The 21,664-nt window shown below is 43.5% G+C and overlaps 1 protein-coding gene across 1 annotated transcript in view; it reads left to right on the top strand.

Annotated features, from left to right (window-relative positions):
- The window catches only part of TRANK1 (tetratricopeptide repeat and ankyrin repeat containing 1), a 124,934-nt gene that overhangs the window by 12,079 nt on the left and 91,191 nt on the right, over nucleotides 1–21,664 (top strand). Inside the window, exon 5 of the mRNA XM_066585630.1 lies at nucleotides 19,853–19,968. Within this exon, the coding sequence (XP_066441727.1) occupies nucleotides 19,853–19,968 (116 nt within the window). The remainder of the gene's footprint in view (nucleotides 1–19,852; nucleotides 19,969–21,664) is intronic.

The raw sequence follows: 21,664 nt of genomic DNA, 5'->3' as shown, positions 1-21,664 counted from the left end.
TTTTGAAAAAAAGCTATTTTAAAAATCTTTCTCTTTCTGGCACATAGTCTCTAGGGGCCAATTATGCAATCTGCCTTTTCAGTCATTTCTTCTTCAGCCCTGACCTTAACAAAATTCTGGGAAAAGCTTCAGGAAAAAAGAGGGTGAGGTTGATCATGGGGGTGCCTTCATGACAACCATAGACCTGAAGGATGCATATTTGCATATTCCAATTTACCCAGAAGCTGAGAAGAGTCTCAGATTCGCGGTCATTATGGGAGGTAAAACAGAGCGCTTTTCAATACAGATGCCTTCCTTTTGGGATATCTTCGGCTCCTTAGTTTTCACAAAGGGGTTGCTATCTTAGGAAAAAGGTCTATTACAATCATCTCTTATTCAGACCACAACCTCATGGTAGCTGACAACAGGGATCTACTATTATTAGAGATGAGCGAACGTACTCGTCCGAGCTTGATATTCGTGCGAATATTAGGGTGTTCGGGATGCTCGTTACTCGTAACGAGCACCATGCGGTGTTCGGGTTACTTTCACTTTCCTCTGTGAGACGTTAGCGCGCTTTTCTGGCCAATTGAAAGACAGGGAAGGCATTACAACTTCCCCCTGCAACGTTTAAGCCCTATACCACCCCCCTGCTGTGAGTGGCTGGGGAGATAAGGTGTCACCCGAGTATTGAAATCTGCCCCTCCCGCGGCTCGCTACGGATGTATTCTGACATTAGTTCAGGGAAAGTGGTATCGTGTTGGAGCTGCTATAGGGAGAGTGTTAGGTGTATTGTAGGCTTCAAGAACCCCAACGGTCCTTCTAAAGGCCATAAATCGTCTCTATATGCGCTCAGTGGGGCCGGCGGCAGCAGCGCCGACCCCATTGAGAACATATAGAAGACAAATCCTTCTTTTCTGCCACAGCTGTAACAGCTGTCGCAGAGAAGAACGATGTTTGCCCATTGAATTCAATGGAACCAGCAATACAGCAGGTTCCACTGAATGCAATGGGCTGCCGGCGATCGCAGGATGAATGGTCGGGAAGGGGTTAAATATATAACCCCTTCCCTGCAATTCATCCAGAAATGTGATACACTAAAAATATATACCGGCGTATAAGGCGACGGGGCGTATAAGACGACCCCCCAACTGTCACCTTATACGCCGGCAATACAGTGGAGCAAAGAATAAAAAGCATTACTCACTTCTTCAGACGATCTGCGCCGCTCCTGTAGACTGTCACTCCTTCCTGGTGTTCTGCGGTGCTCCTGCAGGCTGTCGCTCCCTCCTGGTTCCCGGCAGAGCATTGCTTTCTCTACGAAAGGCTTTAAATCCACGCCTCCAGAAACACACGTGCCTTCAGCCAATCACAGCCAATGACAGTGATGTCATTGAATTGCTGTGATTGGCTGTGTTTCTGGAGGCGGGGATTTCAAGCCTTTCATAGAGAAAGCTTTAGTCCGTGGACCAGGAAGGAGTGATAGTCTGCAGGAGCGGCGCAGATCGTCTGAAGAAGTAAGTAATGCTTTTTATTCTTTGCTCCACTGTATTGCCGGCGTATAAGGTGACAGTTGGGGGGTCGTCTTATACGCCCCGTCGCCTTATACGCCGGTATATATTTTTAGTGTATCACATTTCTGGATGAATTGCAGGGAAGGGGTTATATATTTAACCCCTTCCCGACCATTCATCCTGCGATCGCCGGCAGCCCATTGCATTCAGTGGAACCTGCTGTATTGCTGGTTCCATTGAATTCAATGGGCTAACATCGTTCTTCTCTGCTACAGCTGTTACAGCTGTGCCAGAAGAGAACGATCTTTACGCTGACAGTGCGGGGGGGGGCCCACTCTTGCCGCTATTGTGGCTTAATAGTGGGACCTGGGAACTTGAGATGCAGCCCAACATGTACCCCCTCGCCTGCCCTATCCGTTGCTGTGTCGTTCCCATCACTTTCTTGAATTGCCCAGATTTTCACACATGAAAACCTTAGCGAGCATCGGCGAAATACAAAAATGCTCCGGTCGCCCATTGACTTCAATGGGGTTCGTTACTCGAAATGAACCCTCGAGCATTGCGAAAATTTCGTGCCGAGTAACGAGCACCCGAGCATTTTGGTGTTCGCTCATCTCTAACTATTATCCCATGTCACTATTACCATCCAACTGCTGCAGTGTCTACGCTGGTCAATAAATGGGAGAGTTCTGACACAGGATGTAGTCAGTAGGAAAAGTTTCTTGGCATCATACTGGATTCAGTACGACAGCGTTCATTTCTCCCCATAGTACGGAGACAGGATCTCGTCCTACAAGTCTCGCAGTTTCTGAGGAAAGAGTTGTACCATCAGGACATGTCACTGTTGGGAAAACTGACAACTGTTTTTCCAGCGGTGGCTTGCGCCTAACACCATTCAAGGATGCTCCAAAGGTTAGTGCTGTCCGTATGAACCAAAGACAGACCTCTTTGGATAAAAAAATAGTAATAACAAGCAAGGTAAAAAGTTCACTCTGCTGGTGGTTGTCAGAGACGAACTTAGCGTGGGGTGTAGACTGGTTCCCGAACCCAGTGGTGCTGATCACGACGGATGGTGGCGCTCAGGGTTAGGGGGCCCAAGTAGATGGTGCATACTTCCAGGCCTGATCTCAGGAAATCAGGGAACAATCATCAGATTTAAGAAAGTCAGGATGCCCTATTGGTCTAAGGTACTGGTCTCTGAGCTGAGACGTGGATTCAGGTCCCACACCTGACACCGTGCTGTTGGTAATCGGGAAGACTCTAGAAAAAAATCTCAGTTTATTCAAAGAGAAACATTTTAAGATGTTATCGGACAATGTCATAGTTTGACGTATGTTCGGCACCAAGGGAGCAGACAGGCATCCCTGCAGAGCTTAGTTCAGAGAATTTTTTCGCTGGGCAGAACATTATGTTCAGTCGATTTTAGCGACCCACTTGAGGGGTGTTCAAAGGTGACGGCGGATTTCTTCAGTCGCCAACATTGGAGCGGGAGAACGGTCACTTTTCACAAGAGACCTTCCAGGGTATAGTATGCAGGGAGCTTCCTCAGATAGGTCTGTTCGAGGTGGAGAGAAGCTCAGTGCTGAGGCTCCATGCAGAGTACTGTAGTTGCTCTTCAGCTAGGCTTGGGGATGGTCTGAGTTGAGAGCTACATGCTGCTTTCACAAAGCATTGTTTGAACAAAGCAAGTAAGTTCCCATCAACCTTGGTCAGCTTGCAACTTGAAAGAACAAGAAATAGTTAGCACTCAGAATGCAATACCTCTACGGATTCAAAGTTGTCAAGTTTGGAATTGGCTCATAGTTGGCCAGTTGAGCTCAATGACTGAGAGGAGAGTGCAGACTTTCCCAACTCAATTTAGACTACTCTATCTAAAAAAAAAACAAAACTGGGAAAACGTTTTTTCCCTTTAACCCCAGAGGTCATTCAAGGGGGGTATAGATGCGCTATTTCAACATTGGGAATAGGGATTTGTTTATGCCATTCCTCTGGTTCCTTTAACCCCTTAGTGACCAAGCCTGTTTGCGCCTTAATGACCAGGCCAAATTTTGCAAATTTGACATGTCACTTTAACATGGAAAAACACCAGAAAGGTTTTGCATATCCAAGCGATTCTGACATTGTTTTTTCGCCACATGTTGTACTTCATTTAGGCGGAAAAAATAGACCGATAGAATTTGTGTTTATTTATTAGAAGCGCCGAAATTGGGAAAATTTTGAAAAAAATCGTCATTTTTCACATTTCCAACTGCAATATCTCAAATATGTGCAAACATAATATAGAAATTTTTGGTTATATATATATATATATATATATATATATATATATATATATATATATATATATATATATATATATTTCCATTCATTTATTTTGGGCGTACATTGGAAAAACTTTCGGTTTTTTTAACCATTTAGGAGACGTACAAATTTAACATTACTTTTCAGCATTTTGAGGAACACTTTGTTTTCCTACACCAAGCCAAGATTAGAAAGGCTCATAGGAGTCAGAATGATAGATACCCCCACAAGTGACCCCATTTTAAAACCTACACCCATTAAAGTATTCACTGAGGGGGGTCATGAGTATTTTAACGCCACAGTTTTTTTTCAGGAGTCAATGCAATTTAGAAGAGAAAAACTAAAATGTCATATTTTTGCAAATATGTCATTTTAAAGACAGGACTTTTTGCTATAGTAGACATGAAAATGAGGATCTGCACCCTAAAATGGATACCCCTGTTTGTCCTGTGCTCCTAAACATACCCATTGTGGCCCTAGTATTACGTCTGTATGCACAATGGGGCCCTAAATGAAAGGAGCAACCGGTGGCTTTCGGAACAGAAATTTTGCTTGAAGGAGATTCAGGCCCTATTGCACACTTGTAGAGCCCTTGAGTGACCAAAATTATGGAGAACCCCCACAAGTGACCCCATTTTGAAAACTAGACCCCTTAACGAATTTATCTAGGGGTACGATGCCTTTTTTGACTTCACAATTTTTGAATGAATCTAAGCCAAGCAGAAGGAAAAAAAATTACGATTTTCATTTTTTTGGTAATTCTGTAATTTTAAAAGTAGTTTTTTTGTACAGCAAATATATGAATAAAGACTTGCACCCCAAAATGGGTACCCCTGTTTGTCCTCTGTTCAGAAACATACCCATTGTAGCCCCAATCATCTTAGAGGACGCATGACTATTCCTATAGTGGAGGGACCGTTTGAGTTTAGGGCGCAACTGAATAATTTCCAGGCCCCATTGCACACTAGTAGAGACAATAAACTGCCAAAATAATGAAACGCCCCTCACAAGTGACCCAATTTTGACATCAAGACCCCTTAGCTAATTTATCTAGGGGTGTACTGAGCATTCTGACGCCAATTTTCTTTTTTAATAATTATAATGCGAGTGAAATATAAATGCGATTTCATTTTTTTCACCAAATTTGTCACTTTTAGGACTGTTTTCTTTGTTTCAAGCAGGAAAAACTGAGTAGACGGACTAATAAAAATAAAATTGATTCCCTAAAAAGAACCACCCACACCCGCTTTTGGCGTTTCTTATGTGTGAAATAAAATTATTAATGTAAAACGGTATGATAAATTTCAAAACAGGGGTAATTACAAAGGCCAGGGTTGGATGGGCACAGGGGGCAATAAAATCACGTATCCCTCCTCCTCCCTTGCTTGGTGCAGACGCGACACTTTTTTGGGGGGTATCTTTTGGCAGCAGTCTCAGGGATGGGATGCAGAAAATGGCGCTTTGTGAGCCTTCGCACCTCCTCAGATTGCAATGCATCCTGAGGTGCGGCGGTCTCAAATAAAAGATTCTCTACAAGCTCCTCCTGAAACTGGAGGAAGCTCAGCGTGCCCCCCCAGATGATTTTAAAATGACGTGAGCGTTATAGGTAGCGATCTGTATCAGGTAGATCACTACCTTCTTATACCAAGCTCTCCTTTTGCGTCTTACAAGGTATGGCTGTAGAGCCTGGTCGGACAGATCGACGCCCCCCATGAATTTATTATATTCCGTGACGCAGGCCGGTTTAGTTTTCTCCGCTGCACCCCCCCCCCCCCCTAACTGTAATGGAGGTGTCTGCGTGCACAATGGACAGCATAAAAATGTCCTTTCTGTCACGCCATTTTACGGCAAGCAAGGGGTCATAGGCCAGATGCTCTTTTATCTACACGCCTGGAAACCAGGGGTTGGGGAACCCTACCCTATTCTTGCAGACAGTTCCGCAGGCCCCTGTACCTGCGGCGTGTAACGCTCTATAAAGGGGGATGCTGGTATAGTAATTGTCAGTATAAATGTGGTACCCTTTATTTAAAAATGGGCCCACGAGCTCCCACACGATCTTTCCATTAACGCCAATATCTTCAGGACAGTTGGGGGGATTTAATTGTCGATCTCTGCCCTCATAAATAAAAAAATCGCACGTATAACCTGTTGCGCTCTCACAAATTTTATATAGCTTGACGCCATATCTAGCGTGTTTCTAGGGAATGAATTGGCGAAATGATAAACGGCCTTCAAAACTCATGAGTGACTCGTCCATGGCTACATTTTTTTGGGGGGTATGAATGTTTTTAAAGGCATCTCTTAATAGCGATATAAGGGGCCTTAATTTGCCCAGTTTATCATACGCCGGGTCACTTCTGGGGGGGATTTGGGCATTATTGGCGAAATGAAAAAAACGCATAATATTTTCATATCTGCATCGGGGCATTATGGATGTAAATACGGGTGTCGCGTGAAAGCTCGTGGACCAATAGGACCGTATTGATGACCTTTTTACAAGTCCCATTAGCAAAACAAGTCCCAAACATTTTTTCAACTCGGGGACATCTATGGCGGTCCACATTGCTGAATAAACCGATGTGGGGTGCGCGGTCATGTATTGTCCAGCATATGTATTAGTCTGCTGGACAATTAACTACAGGACACTGTCGGTAATGAATAATGTAAAAATGTTAAATGGGGTAAAATTTGCGACGTCCAGATTGACGTCTGAAGCCGCTGTAAATTATGGGATGCGGGGTGAAAATAAACTTGCGGAACTCCACGCAGTGGCTAGCGCCGCATTACTTGGCCCCGCTGCCCCAACAACTTCCTCAACCTCCATGGCGCTAGAGGCAGAGTCACTCTCAAAAAAAACCTCCTCTTCCGACTCACTGGTAGCATCGCTACCAGAACGTGAAGCGAAGAGCAGCGTGTACGCCTGCTCAGTGCTGTAGCGCCTACGATCCATTTTATTAAAAAAAGTTTTAGTGAAGGTAGACAGAAAAAAAATAGGCACCAAAAAAGCTGACACGGATATAATGGGGTAATTTGGGTATGAGGGAAGGTGATGACGGGTAATAACGTTTTTTTCCCCCGTTTTTTGACTCTCTATATGGCACACGATTTTTCACAGCTATCTCTCTCCTGCCACTATGCCAAATGCCACTTTGGCTTCTACTGCGCATGCGCCGCCACTTTTTTCAGCGCATGCGCAGAACAGGGTACTGCCCTGTACTTTTGGGGGGCTTTGGGGGACCTTAGCGGAGCATTTTCATCTCCCCTCATGGATCCGATCCATGAGGGGAGATGAAACTCCAACTTTTTAAACTTTTTAAAAACTTTTTTGTGATCGCCGGTGTCCGCGGTCCCCGGTGACATCTCCTCTCTCCCGGCTACCTTCAGGGGATTTAAAAATTTCCCTGGCGTTTTGCGCTTCTGCGCATGCGCCGCTATTTTCCCGTGGCGGCTCCAGATCGCCGGGGGACATCGTGGAGGACGGGGGTGAGTATTCTCAGCTGCCCTCATGGATTCGATCCATGAGGGCAGCTGAAACATTTACTTTTTTAAAACTTTTTAAAACTTTTCCAACGGATACCGGCGATCACGGGCCCGGGGACCGCTCACCGCGGTCCCCGGTGGCATCCCCTGTCTCCCGGCTACCTTCAGTAGCTGGTCTGCGCATGCGCAGAAGACCTGTGCGGCGCGAGCACGCCGGAGCGGCCCCATTCAACGGGACAGAGGCAGACTGCGCAAGCGCGTCTAATCGAGGCAGAAGAAGGCTTCGGTCGGCGCCATGGAGACGGTCACGCCAACATCGGCGGGGGGGTAAGTATATAACTTCTGTATGGCCAATATTTAATGCACGATGTATATTACAAAGTGCATTGATATGGCCATACAGAAGTGTATAACTTCACTTGCTTTTGCGGGACAACCCCTTTAAGGCAACAAGGTGTGGCAAGGTTGCATCTTGTAGCAATGCTGCAGAAAAATTCACCCTATTAGGCAAGGGGGGTTTTCGGTAAAGTAGCGGGTACGTTGCTGGCAAGTAGGGGGATATGGAGGATTTGATCTGGGACTCTTGCCTTGTACTTTTAGGGTACATCTGGCAGCACTTATTGTTTTCTTTATAAAACTAAGTTTTCAGGGGTGAGTGGGTCGCTAGGTTTTTTAAAGCGACATATAGACAAAAGCCTACAGTTTCTAATCTTGTTCCTTCTCGGAACTTGAACAGGGTTCTTTAGGCACTGTCAGTGCCTCCGTTTACCCTATAGTCTATATCGATTAGGTGTTTAATCTTTAAAACCGTTTCTCTGATGGTCATTACCACAGCACATGGAGTCAGTGAGCTCCAGGCGTTGCCAGTCCAAACACCTTTGTTCAGAGACATGGGAAGTAAGATAGTGTTCAGGTGGGACCCCTCCTTACTAAAAATGGTATCTCGATTTCACAGATCCCATGACATAATAGTCCCTTCGTTCTACAATAATCAGAAAAATGATAAGGAACGAGCTTTCAATTGCCTGGATGTCAGTAGGGCCATTCTGTAGTACAATAAGTCCACAAAATAGTGGAGGAAGTATTACAATTTGTTTTCTGTAGTTCCTGGGAAATAACAAGGGTAGAAAAGCAGCCGAGAGTTCCATATCTAGATAGATCTGCTCTGCCATCATGAAGGCTTACAAAACTCTTAACAATCCAGCCCCTAGGGGCTCAGAGCCCACTCCACTAGGGCAATGCCTGTTTTTTGAACAGAGCAAGCTTCTGCATCTAAAGCCCAAATATGCAGGGCTACAGTGTGAAAAGGAAAGTCACATACCCTGTTTCCCTGAAAATAAGGCATACCCTGAAAATAAGACATAGCATGATTTTCCAGAATTTTTGAGGATCCAAAATGATTTTTCAGGCTTTTTGAGGATGCTTAAAATATAATCCCTCCTTCAAAATTAAGCCCTGCTAACAGTTAATTTAAAAGTCAATTTAAATAGTGTCCAGGCAGCTATACATGTAAAAAAGTTAAACCTTTTTGAACAAAAAATTAATATAAGACACTGTCTTATTTTCAGGGGAAACACGGTACCTTTTATCAAGCACTAGCATACCCGTCGCACGTTGCTGCGAAGACAGACATACATACATTTGTTTTTATATATATAGATAACTAATCACAGCACATGTTACCTCCGCGGTATAATATATAACAACCAATCGCAGCGCAGCTTACATGTTACCTCCGCGGTATAATATATAACAACCAATCGCAGCGCAGCTTACATGTTACCTCAGCTTTATAATATATAACACCCAATCACAGTGCAGCTTTCATGTGACCTCAGCAGTAGCTGATATACCCGGCTTCGCCCGAGTTAATTTGGTACTGGTGTTTATCTGGTGTTCACACGGAAAATCTTATGAAGTCGTGGTTACTTTAGAGATACTGAGGAAAAACATATGTTCACCATTTTGCATGGTTCTCTGCGTTACCCAGGAAACACCACGTGGAGGTAACCATGCGACGTTTCCTTTATATAAAATAAAAAATAAAATTAAAAAGATGTGAAAAACAAATAAGAAAACAATTGAATTTTATAAGGAATTAAAGGGGTTGTCCCGCGGCAGCAAGTGGGGGTATACACTTCTGTATGGCCATATTAATGCACTTTGTAATGTACATCGTGCATTAAATATGAGCCATACAGAAGTTATTCACTTACCTGTTCCGTTGCTGGCGTCCCCGTCTCCACGGCTCCGTCTAATTTCAGCGTCTAATCACCCGATTAGACGCGCTTGCGCAGAAGGGTCTTCTCCCTTCTGGTCGGTCCGGGCACGAGCAGTGTTCTGGCTCCGCCCACTTCTACGTGTCACCGCGTAGCTCCGCCCCGTCACGTGCCGATTCCAGCCAATCAGGAGGCTGGAATCGGCAATGGACCGAACAGAGCCCATGGTGCACCATGGGAAAAGACCAGCGGTGCACCATGGGAGAAAACCGCAGTACATCATTGGGAAAGGACCGGCGGCCATCTTTAAAAGAAGAAAAGAAGATGCTGCGCGAACGGGAATGCAGGTAAGCGATTTTTTTTTTTTTTAAATTACAAACGGTATTGATTTTAACGTGGCAGAATGCGGGGGTAGGTTGAAAAAAAAATTGCATTTCGCCGCGGGACAGCCCCTTTAATAATCCCTCGTTAAAACTAAGAGACTACAGAAAAAAGACTATAGACCTGCGCTACTTAGTATACCAGATCAATTATGCGTGTCTCAATAATCAATATTTTCAATAGAGACAAACAGAACACTTTTTTTATTTTATACAAATAAAAGAAAAGAGGTCGCAACCTCATCAGTTTGATATAAAAATACTTGCGGGATCCTTATGCATGCGACGCGTTTCGGCGTGATACACGCCTTTCTCAAGCCATTCTCATGCTTGAGAAAGGCGTGTATCACGCCGAAACGCGTCGCATGCATAAGGATCCCGCAAGTATTTTTATATCAAACTGATGAGGTTGCGACCTCTTTTCTTTTATTTGTATAAAATAAAAAAAGTGTTCTGTTTGTCTCTATTGAAAATATTGATTATTGAGACACGCATAATTGATCTGGTATACTAAGTAGCGCAGGTCTATAGTCTTTTTTCTGTAGTCTCTTTTGATTTATCCGACCTCCTAGGAGGAACGGAGTTCTACTGTGACCTGCAGCTCTCCAAAAAGTTGGATTTTTTCTGCTTATTTGTCTTTGGGATATCCTGGATAAAGTAACCTTTACAAGCACACCAGGATGTCGGGTGCAGGCATAATCACCTGAGTGTGATATGCCTTGCACCAGGTGAGTTACCACACGAGCATTACTGTGGTATACATATATAGTGTTTTGGCGCTCTCTGTGACCCCTATTTTCTATCGTTAAAACTAAGGTCGTTTTTTGAAAATGTCACCGCACAGAATGTGCCACCTCACACTCTCCTCATTTTTACCCTGAAAGGTAATGCCCCATTTTATTCAAATTTCCTACCCAGACTGAAGGTTGCAGCCCCTTGTTACTTAAAGGCATACTCCATCCCAGCAGTCCATGTCCACTTCCTTTTGTACTTTACAGCCTTTCAATACATACGACAGTCAGTTTTATTCCTGTCAGTATATACTCATATTTCTAAATGCGTTTTGTTTTGCTGAGAAGATAACTGTCTCATATATTGCGGGGTACAGATATGTTATTAGTTATATAACATAGGAATGGTCATGCCAAATTTCAAGTTTGTGCAGCACAGATCTGTGTTATTAGTTACATTACATAGGGGGTCACTTACTTTTATGCATAGGATTGAATAATCAAGTTGCAACCCTTTAAACTTCCAATATTTAGTACCCAAAGAATGGCCATGGCAAATTTCACATTTGTGCAGTAAAAATTTGTGTAATTATTTGTTGCATCGGGAAGTGAGAGAATTAGATTCCGTACATAAAATCTGGACGCTAATTCTTTTGCGCTTAGAATTGAATAATCGAGTTGGGACCCATTAGCTTTTCCTATTTATGACACAATCAATGCTCGTGCCAAATTTCAAGTTTCCATGACATTGGGAAGTGAGAGAATTAGATTACATATGTAAAATTTGGATGCGAAATTCTTTTGTGCTTAGAATTGAATAATCGAGTTTGGACCCATTAACTTTTCCTATTTATGACATAATCAATGCTCGTGCCAAATTTCTATGACATCGGGAAGTGAGAGAATTAGATCACGTATGTAAAATTTGGACGCTAATTCTTTTGCGCTTAAAATTGAATAATCGAGTTAAGACTCATTAGATTCTCCTATTTATGACATAATCAATGCTCGTGCCAAATTTTATGTTTCTATGACATTGGGAAGTGAGAGCATTAGATTACACACGTAAAATTTGGATGCTAATTCTTTTGTGCTAGAATTGAATAATCGAATTGGGACCCATTAACTTTTCCTATTTTAGACATAATCTATGATTGTGTGAAATTTCATGTTTCTACGACATCGGGAAGTGAGAGAATTAGTTTCCGTACGTAAAATTTGGACGCTAGTTCTTTTGCGCTAGAATTGAATAATCGAGTTGGGGCCCCTTTACGTTTCCTATTTTGGACATAATGTATGCTTTTGCCAAATTTCATGTTTCTACAACATCGGGAAGTTAAAGAATTAGTGGTCAGTCAGTCAGTGAGTCAGTGATGTCATTCACTGAATGGCTGTAATTGGCTCATCGGGCACCAGCTGTGATTGGCTACCGGAGCTTGATTTGCCAATCACAGCACTCGCTTTGCTGGAGGGGGGGGGGGTATTCAAAGCCCCGTCACCAGCAGAAGGCAGCTGTAAGATGGAGGAGGACACCACCGCTGCCGACGCCCCAGGTCTTACTATCGGGGTAGGAGCTATTTTCGGGGAAACGCGGTATATAGCAACCAATCACAGCACAGCTTACATGTTACCTCAGCAGCATAAGGAATAGCAACCAATCACAGCAAAGTTTTCATGGTACCTCAGCACTATAGAAAATTAGCAATGAATCATAGCACAGGTTTCAGTATACCTCAGCAGTATAAGAAATAGCAACCAATCACATTGCAGCTTTTATTTAACCTCAACAGTATGGGGAATAGCAACCAATCACAGTGCAGCTGTCATTTTACCTCAGCAGTATAAGAAATAGCAACCAATCATAGCGCAGCTTTCATGTTACCTCAGCAGTATAAGAAATACCAACCAATCACAGCACAGCTTTTATTTTACCTCAGCATTCTCAATATCCAGCAATTGTCTTGCGAAACGTTCGGCGGATGCATCATTTTGTAGTTGACCACTCATCCCGTTGCTCGTAATGCCTTTTTCTTTCGTGCTTGAGATGGAAATCAAACGATCTACGTCTGGGGGGCATAACTGTCGACGATGCTCGCACGCGCGCCAGATATCGTAGGATAGATGTACTATGCCTATAGTCTTCCCAGGAGTGTACTCAACAACTTCCCAAAGTTTCATGGCGACCGGATGAATGGTGTAGGAATGCATAAAGGACAAACAGACAGACAGACATTTTTATATATATAGATTATAGGTTGGATGTTCAGGCAAATGAGGACTTAGCCTTTGACTCAGTCTTGTCCACGGGGGTCCTGCCCTAAATGTTGTTTCTCTGGTATTTCTCAGCTGGTGCTGTCGTGGAGACGATAGTGAAAGTTAGATTAGACTTACCAGTAATCCTTTTTTTGGCAAGTCTCCACGACAGAACCTGTATATTCCCTCCCTTAGTTTTCCTTTTTCGTTTTTGTGATTTCATGATTGAGGAAAGCTTACTTTTTAGTTAGTGTCCTACCTCCTGGCAGAGTTTCGCTATAAATACTGAGGAAGGTGGGGAAGAGGGTAGCTTTAACCCCTTAGTGATGGCCCCATCGGGATTCTACGTCCCGGCCTGCTGGGCTTAATTCCTAGAGGACGTAGAAATATGCATCCTCTAGGAATGAAAGCCATGCAGGCTCAGGACGTGATAGCGCCATGCTGCCGGTTACCGGAGGTAGCCGACAGCATGGAGCTGTCATCCCAGGCCGCGGGACCCCAACCCCGGTCACGCGATCGCGTTAAAGTCAATAGAAAGTTAAAAACAATTAAAGTTTCAGCTCTCCTTACGCATCGGATCCGTAAGGGGAGCTGAGAGTACACACCCCCTTTCCTGCACGCCGTTCGGCATCTTCTGGCTTCTCCCTGGCCCTGCCGCTGGCGTCTGCGCATGCGCGCCAGACGCATTACGTCACGCGCATGCACAGAGAGCCGGGAGGCCCGGGAAATTCAAAAACTCCCTGCTCCCAGCTAGTATGAGTAGCCGAGAGCAGGGAGCTGTCACCAGGAGCCGCTGTATACAGTTGCTATCCAATGGATAGCAGCGATCATGTAAAAGTAAAAAAAAGTTTAAAAAGTGAAAAACAAAAAGAAAAAAAGTTTGTTTCATTTCCCCTCATGGATCATATCCATGAGGGAAGATGAAATTAGTTACCTAAAGCCCCCATATTTATTCGCTGACATTGCCCGGCTTCTGCGCACGCGTCCGCTGCCAAAATGGTGGACGCAGGCGCAAAAGCCGCAGATTGGCGGGGTAATTTAAAATCTCCCCACACCTGGCTACTAAATGTAGCCAAGAGCCTCGAGATTTCATGGGTGCCATGGTACGCTTTTCCCAGTCACGTGATAGCGGCGATCACGTAAAAATTAAATAAAAATTTCAATTTTCACCTCCCGTCATGGATCGGATCCGTTAGGGGAGGTGAAATTACTTAAATAAGGCCACTGGCGATGTCCCCTGATGGGATCCTTATTCGCGGACCTCTCCCCAGTTTTGGCGCATGCGCCCTTCGCCAAAATGGCGGACGCAAGCGCAGAAGCTGGGGAGGGCTAGAGGAAAATAAAAATCTCCTTGCTCCTGGCTACTAAAGGTAGCCAAGAGCTTGGAGATGTCACGGGGGGCCGCGGTGAGCGTCTTCGGTCACATGATCGCCATTATTCAATGGATAATGGCGATCACATAAAAGTTAAGACAGTTAAAATTTGATGCTCCGTTCAGTTTGGGCCCCATTGTGCATCCAGACAGAAGATTAGGGCCACAATGGGTATGTTTCTGAACACGGAACAAATGGGGGTATATATTTTGGGGTGAAAGTTTATATTCCTATGTATGCTGTACAAAAAAAACAATTTTTAAAATGACATAATTGCCAAAAAAACAAAAATCGTAATTTTTTTCTTCTGCTTTTCTTTGATTCATTTAAAAACGGTGGAGTCAAAATACGCAGTACACCCCTAGATGAATGCGTTAAGTGGTCTACTTTTTATTATGGGGTCATTTGTGGGTGTTCTCTATCGTTTTGGCCGCTCAAGAACTCTACAAGTGCTATGGGGCCTGAAACACATTCAAGCAAAATGTTTGCTCTGAAAACCACCCGCTGCTCCTTCCAGTTTGGGCCCTGTTGTGCATACGGACAGAAGATTAGGGCCACAATAGGTATGTTTCTGAACTTGGGACAAACGGGGGTATCCATTTTTGTCTGAAAGCCTCCATTTATATGTCTGCTGTCCAAAAAAAACTTTTTAAATTACATAATTGATAAAAATAAATAAATAAATCATAATTTTTTACTTCTGCTTTACTTTGATTCATTCAAAAACTGTTGGGTGAAAATATGCAGTACACCCCTAGATTAATGCGCTAAGAGGTCTAGTTTCCAAAACGAGGTCATTTGTGGGGGTCCTCTGCGTTTGGCCGCTCAAGGGGTCTACAAGTGAGCAATGGGGCCTAAAACGCCTTCAAGCAAAATGTCTTATCTGAAAGCCGCCGGCTGCTCCTTTCAGTTTTGGCCCCTTTGTGCATACAGATAGAAGATTAGGGCCACAATGGGTATGTTTCTGAACACGGGACAAACGGGGGTATGCATTTTGAGGTGTAAATCCTCATTTTTATGTGCACTATAGAAAAAAATCCTCTGTTTAAAATTACGTGTTTGCAAAAATATGAAATTTTATTTTTTCTACTCTGAATTGCATTAATTCCTGAAAAGAAACTGTGGGGTCAAAATACTCCTGACCCCCCTCAGTGAATACATTAAGAGGTGCAGTTTTTAAAATGGGGTCATTTGTGGGGTTATCTATAATTCTGACACCTATGAGCCTTTGCAATCTTGGCTTGGTGCCGGAAAATAAAGTGTCCCTCAAAATGTTAATAATTAATAGAGATGAGCGAACGTGTTCTTCCGAGCTTGATATTCGTGCGAATATTAGGGTGTTCGGTATGTTCGTTATCCGTAACGAACACCATGCGGTGTCCGGGTTACTTTAACTTTCTTCCCTGAGACGTTAGCGCTTTTTTTTGGCCAATATAAAGACAGGGAAGGCATTACAACTTCCCCCTGCAACGTTTAAGCCCTATACCACCCCCCTGCTGTGAGTGGCTGGGGAGATAAGGTGTCCGCCTGATATAAAAGTCTGCCCCTCCCGCGGTTCGCTATGGATGCATTCTATATGCGCTCAATGGGGCCAGCGGCAGCAGCGCTGACCCCATTGAGAACATATAGAAGACAAATCCTTCTTCTCTGGCACAGCTGTAACAGCTGTAGCAGAGAAGAACGATGTTTGCCCATTGAATTCAATGGAGCGGCAATACAGCATGTTCCACTGAATGCAATGGGCTGCCGGCGATCGCAGGATGAATGGTCGGAAAGGGGTTAAATATATAACCCCTTTCCTGCAATTCATCCAGAAATGTGTTACACTAAAAATATATACCGGCGTATAAGGCGACCGGGCGTATAAGACGACCCCCCAACTGTCACCTTATACGCCGGCAATACAGTGGAGCAAAGAATAAAAATCATTACTTACGTTTTTAGATGATCTGCGGCGCTCCTGCAGGCTGTCACTCCCTCCTAATCCACGGCAAAGTATTCCTTTCTCCACGAAAGGCTTTAAATTCCTGCCTCCAGAAGCACACGTGCCTTCAGCCAATCACAGCCAATGACAATGATGTCATTGAATGGCTGTGATTGGCTGTGTTTCTGGAGGCGGGGATTTCAAGGCTTGAAATCCCCGCCTCCAGAAACACAGCCAATCACAGCCATTCAATGACATCATTGTCATTGGCTGTGATTGGCTGAAGGCACGTGTCTTTCTGGAGGCAGGGATTTAAAGCCTTTCATAGAGAAAGCTTGTCGTGCTAATAACTACTATGTGTTGCTTTTTAAAAACACTTTTGATATTTTTTCCATTTGAAAACATTGTGGGGAAAAAAGCATATTTTTTTTAAATATTTTTATTTGTTAAATTGAAACTTTATTAATTTTTTTTTTTTTTAATTTCGTTCCTGAAGGGCATTTGAAGATGCGATTGTTCGATGGCTAGAATAGTACACTGCATTACTTGTGTAATGCATTCTATTAAGCCTATTAGGGCAGCCTAATAAGGCATGACTTAAAAGGGTGAGTTATATGACATACATGAAGGCGTTTGTCATTGGTAATGAGTGACAGAAGGAGCCCCCTTCCCGTTGTCTGCTTGCATGCTGCAGTTGCTATTGATTGTAGCATGTTAAAGCTGAAGTCTGGCTGTCAGTAGTCAGCTAATCCACCGCCTTAAAAATATGTCTGTGCAGGTTTAAAGCCTGTTAGTAAGGTCACTAAAAAGGCATATTGCGTTTAACCCCTATGGGAGCGGGGTACTTCCCGCAAAATGACGTACTCTTACATCATAGGGATAGCGCAAGATCATAGCAGATTTCGCGCCATACCGCAGCGGGAGCTGGCTGTCACTTGTAGCCGGCCTCCCGCTGCGACAGCGGGGGGCATCGGAGATGCGCCCACCCGCTGTTAACCCCTTCCCTGCCGCGATCTAAGTAGATGCTTTTTCTCATATTAGCATTAAAAAATTTTAAAAAATCACACATAAATGGTATCGACGCGTCTGTAAAGATGCATACAAATTGACCATGCTTTATATCCTGCACGGCAAAAAGCGTTAAAAAAAAACTGAGGCAAAATGTTAATTTTTAGCATTTTGCCTCCCAAAAAACGCAATGTGATTTAAAAAAAACAAAAAACGTATGTACCCCAAAATGGTACCAATAAAAACTACAGCTCATCTCGCAAAAAATAAGCCGTACCGACCCGCAGAAAAAAATGTAGTGTGTCATTTATGCTGCGTAATTAACGCTTTAAAAAAAAAATCTATGGCAGAATTGATGCGTTTTCTCTCCCTACGATCATAAAAAAATAAAAGCTTTACAATGTAGTCTATGTAACCAAAAATGGTACCAATAAAAACTACAGTTTGCGACGCAAAAAACAAGCCCTTATACGGCCGCGTCGATGGAAAAATAAAAATTAAAGGGGTTGTCCCGCGCCGAAACGTTTTTTGTTTTTTTTTTAACCCCCCCCCACGTTCGGCGCGAGACAACCCCGATGCAGGGGTTAAAAAAACAAACCGGGTAGTACTTACCCGAATCCCGGCGGTCCGGCATCTTCATACTCCCCTGCTGAAGATGGCCGCCGGGATCCTCTCTCTCTGTGGACCGCAGGGCAAAGACCCCAAATAACCGGGTCTTTGTCAAGCTTATACTCTCCCGCTCTCTGGTTCCTGCGGTGTCAGTCCCCGAAGATAACACCAGCGCTGCAAATCCAACTCTTGTCACAGCGCCACAGTGTTGGTGCGATCTTCGGTGGCGGTCACCACAAGAACCAGAGCACAGGTGAGTATATGAAAACATGGTAAAACATGCCTAGCCTGTTGATGAAATTTCCCCTTTATATCCCTACTGAGCAGAAATCAACCCTGCCATATATACCGGGACTTTCCAATGTGGCCTTTGCAGATTTCAGAATATTGCTATATAAACTTTTTTTAACCTGCTAGCACATAACTTAGTTAAATGTGCGAGTCACATTAGAAGCCCTGACCCAGATTTTATTCCCCTTGATGAGATTTGCCATATTAGAGGATATGTTCTCTTCTATGAAGATATGACCGTGTTACATTCATACAGTAGATGACCTTATTTCCATCTGATGGAACTTTCCCAACTTGCTGCAGGCCAGCAGAAATACCTAACCAGGAGAAAGTCAAATAGCAAACCTTGCACTGTTATGTCCACTAGTTTATTACATTTCCACTTGTGCTACAAGCCATTTTAATGCAAGTTTCTTGTACTTTTAATTTGTGCTATCTGACTTCATCTTTTCTTCAGCAGTTGTCTGATATTCTCCAGCTTAAATTGTCACTTCTACAGTCACGCAAATTGTGCAATAAGCTTGATTATGGCTAACACTATGCTTCCTCCAATCAGATGGTTGGCCTAGAGGAGATTCTTTTCATTCTCATTAGTCACAGTCCATGTTTGGTGGATGACCATGTATACTTCATCTATCCATTGCCTGTAATGTTAAAGAAAGACTAGAAAATGTCAGGCTGTATTTACCAATAGGCATGTTGGTGGCCCTAGAAGAAGGGCATCTGGTAGAGCTGTTCAGAAGCAAGTAATGTGTGTGTGCATTTAGAGGTATTTCACTAGTACTCCTGTGGGAATGAAGTACAAGGGCAGACTTTATAGGGTGCTGCATCATATTTCCTTAATATATTCAGGGGCACACCACAATTTTCTGTTGCATTGGCTTCCCAAAAGCTGAGCAGCCAGTCCTGCAAACACCGTAAAGTATAACGTGCAAAAGTTTTTGACCACTTTTCTGTCCTGCACTACACCAGTTGTAACGTGGCAGTTCTGCAGCTGCTATGAAGAGTACACATCAAAAAACATGCAATGTCTTGAGAAATATGACAGTAGCCTATGTCTGGTGAAAATGTGCAACATGCGCCTCAACCGTATATGACAGAGAGAGTGGGAGCGGTGAATATCATGAAATCAGCCTATAAGGAATATCTACTTCTATAACATACTTGAATTAATGGGGTTTTAAAGTAAGTGAAACTATATTTGTTCTGAACTGTAGACATTGTCTACTAGACAGTGATGAATATTATTAAAAAATGAAAGAACAATACTCACCAGTTTCTCCCCCTCCCTTCCTCCCCTGCTGCTCCAGCACCCCATCTCCTGCTCTCCCCGACGGTTCTACTTGACCCTGCAGTCAGTGAGGCTCCACATACAGGATGACTGCTGCATCACCGTGCATTGCTTGGGCCTGTCGGGAAGAAGCGGTGCTGGAGCAGCAGAGAACCTGAGCCGTGAGTACTGCTTGCAGTTCAGAAGAAAAAATTATCTCTGAAAACCCCACTAACCCTTTACTGGGTTATTTTTCAAAAAAAATGCTAATACAATCATCATGACAGTTTATTTTTGTTTTTTCTATTAAGTCATTCCAAGGAATCTACAACGTGCTTTCCTACCCAACAAAAAAAATGAGTGGAGGAGGATGCGGGCGGCAGGAAAACTGGATTGGAAAGGGTTAAGATTTGACCTTGCTGATATGTTCCCAATAGGCACCTTATGAATTGTGTTCAGATCTTTTATAAAAACAAAGAATTTGTCTACAACATGCTTTAATTTGTATTTTTATAAGCAGCTGCTGGAATGACCAAGGCCTTCAGAAGAGTTTTAACTGATGTTTTGAGAGAGGGCTACACGAAGGACATCTGGCAGCTACTGATAGTGAAACTAATGAGAGACGGCATGTACAAGGTAATGTTTGTGCTACTTGTGACCTTGAACCATGAATAAATGAGAATCTTTTTAATCTTAAACCAGTCTCACCCGGCTCTACGACCGTGTGGATGATCCGTGGTAGAACATGAGCATTGAAAGACTTGTGCTTTAGATTTTTCCTTCACACTCGTAGATACAAATTGCGCATTCCGTCCGCGGAAGAAAAATCGCAGCATGCTCTATTTTGTTGCGGAATCCGTGCGAACGGCCTCCATTGAAATCATTGCAGCTCATATGCAATTAACAAAGCATAACAGTAATTGAAAACTATGTAGCAGACTGTGTTATCATTAATTCCTCATATTAACCACCTTCAGTTTTATAACCACCTTTAGTTACTACACATGCACCGCTATACGGCTTCCTTGATTGTGTGTGTAGAAACGATCATACAATCACAAAGCAGAACTCAAAAGTTGAAATAAAGTGCTAAGTTTAAAATTCTATAAATTCTTCAGTTTTAAAAGTAAAGGTGGGGAGGAGGCTCGTGGGCGGTAGGAAGGAGGCTGCTCTCAGGAGTGCCATAGAGCGGTGATGTGAGGATGCCTGCCATGTTCTCTCTATGTTCTTCGTGACAGCTGCTACACAGCAAGGAGCATTCGTAGATGTAGTAACTTTAGATGCTACTGCACATGCTCGGCACGGCCACTTGATTCCTGCCTTGTCTACTTACATATTATATCAGCGAACAGGAAGGGACTGGAAGTACATGGACAACTTCAAAGGTCCTCGGCATGGACATTACATCAGCGGAAGTATAATGAGAAAAACTGTGAACCATTGTAGTGGGAAGCAGGTACCCTACAGATGTAATGCATCAGTATCAGCTAAATTCTGTAACAAAAAAAAAAACTCCCAGAAGACCGTTTTAAAAAGCATGTTAATACACAACACTGATAGCCCATTTGCTAAATCCCTGGACTGCTGCCAACTCAACAGATTCTCTCCTCTTGCCTTGCAAGGGGCAGGATCAATGCAATTATTGTTATAGCACACTGGAGATGTGTCTGGCGCGGACCACAGGAGTCACCAGTAATAGATTTTTGTCTTTTATTTGATAAACCCTTTGCTACACGTTTCTTCCCTGGACTAGACTAAGGTTGGGACATCGAAAACCGATATATCGAAATATCGCTAATGCTTTGGCGATACTTTTCATCGATATTGTTATTTCCGATATATCGGTAACATCGATAGTTTAAGGCGATATAATATCGAAGCGTGTCTTGTGGTCCGGTGACCAGATTTTCTTTCTTTACATTCTGCCCTTCCCTTTGTGTTCGGACAGGATGTAGTTTTGCGGCACTAATGAACTTATAAACAAGTTCTAGAAACTTTTGGAAAGTGTTAGGTGACTCTTTGTCACCAATAAGGTATACTCCAGGCAAAACGACTCTCAGAAGAAGTGTGGTCTTAGACCCCTTCTCCACATGCGTTTGTTCATCGCGTTAGACACAGGCTCTGAACACTTGCGTCTAACATGATGGCTGTGGGCAATGCTTTCTAAATGAAAGCATTTCCACATGCAGATGGAGGGCTGGGCTGAACACATGAAGGTCGTGTCCAAGTAAGGAGACGCGACATAACGTGTGTTCAGCATCTAACGTGAACGCAGGTCCCATAGAAAAGACAGCAGACCAATCTAACGCAATTACAATTGCGCTTGGGGCAC

Source organism: Eleutherodactylus coqui, chromosome 12, assembly GCF_035609145.1.
Source record: "Eleutherodactylus coqui strain aEleCoq1 chromosome 12, aEleCoq1.hap1, whole genome shotgun sequence".
NCBI classification, from domain to species: Eukaryota; Metazoa; Chordata; class Amphibia; order Anura; family Eleutherodactylidae; genus Eleutherodactylus; species Eleutherodactylus coqui.
The sequence above is the reverse complement of the archived record's forward strand: the minus strand, read 5'-3'. Positions and strand labels throughout refer to the sequence as shown.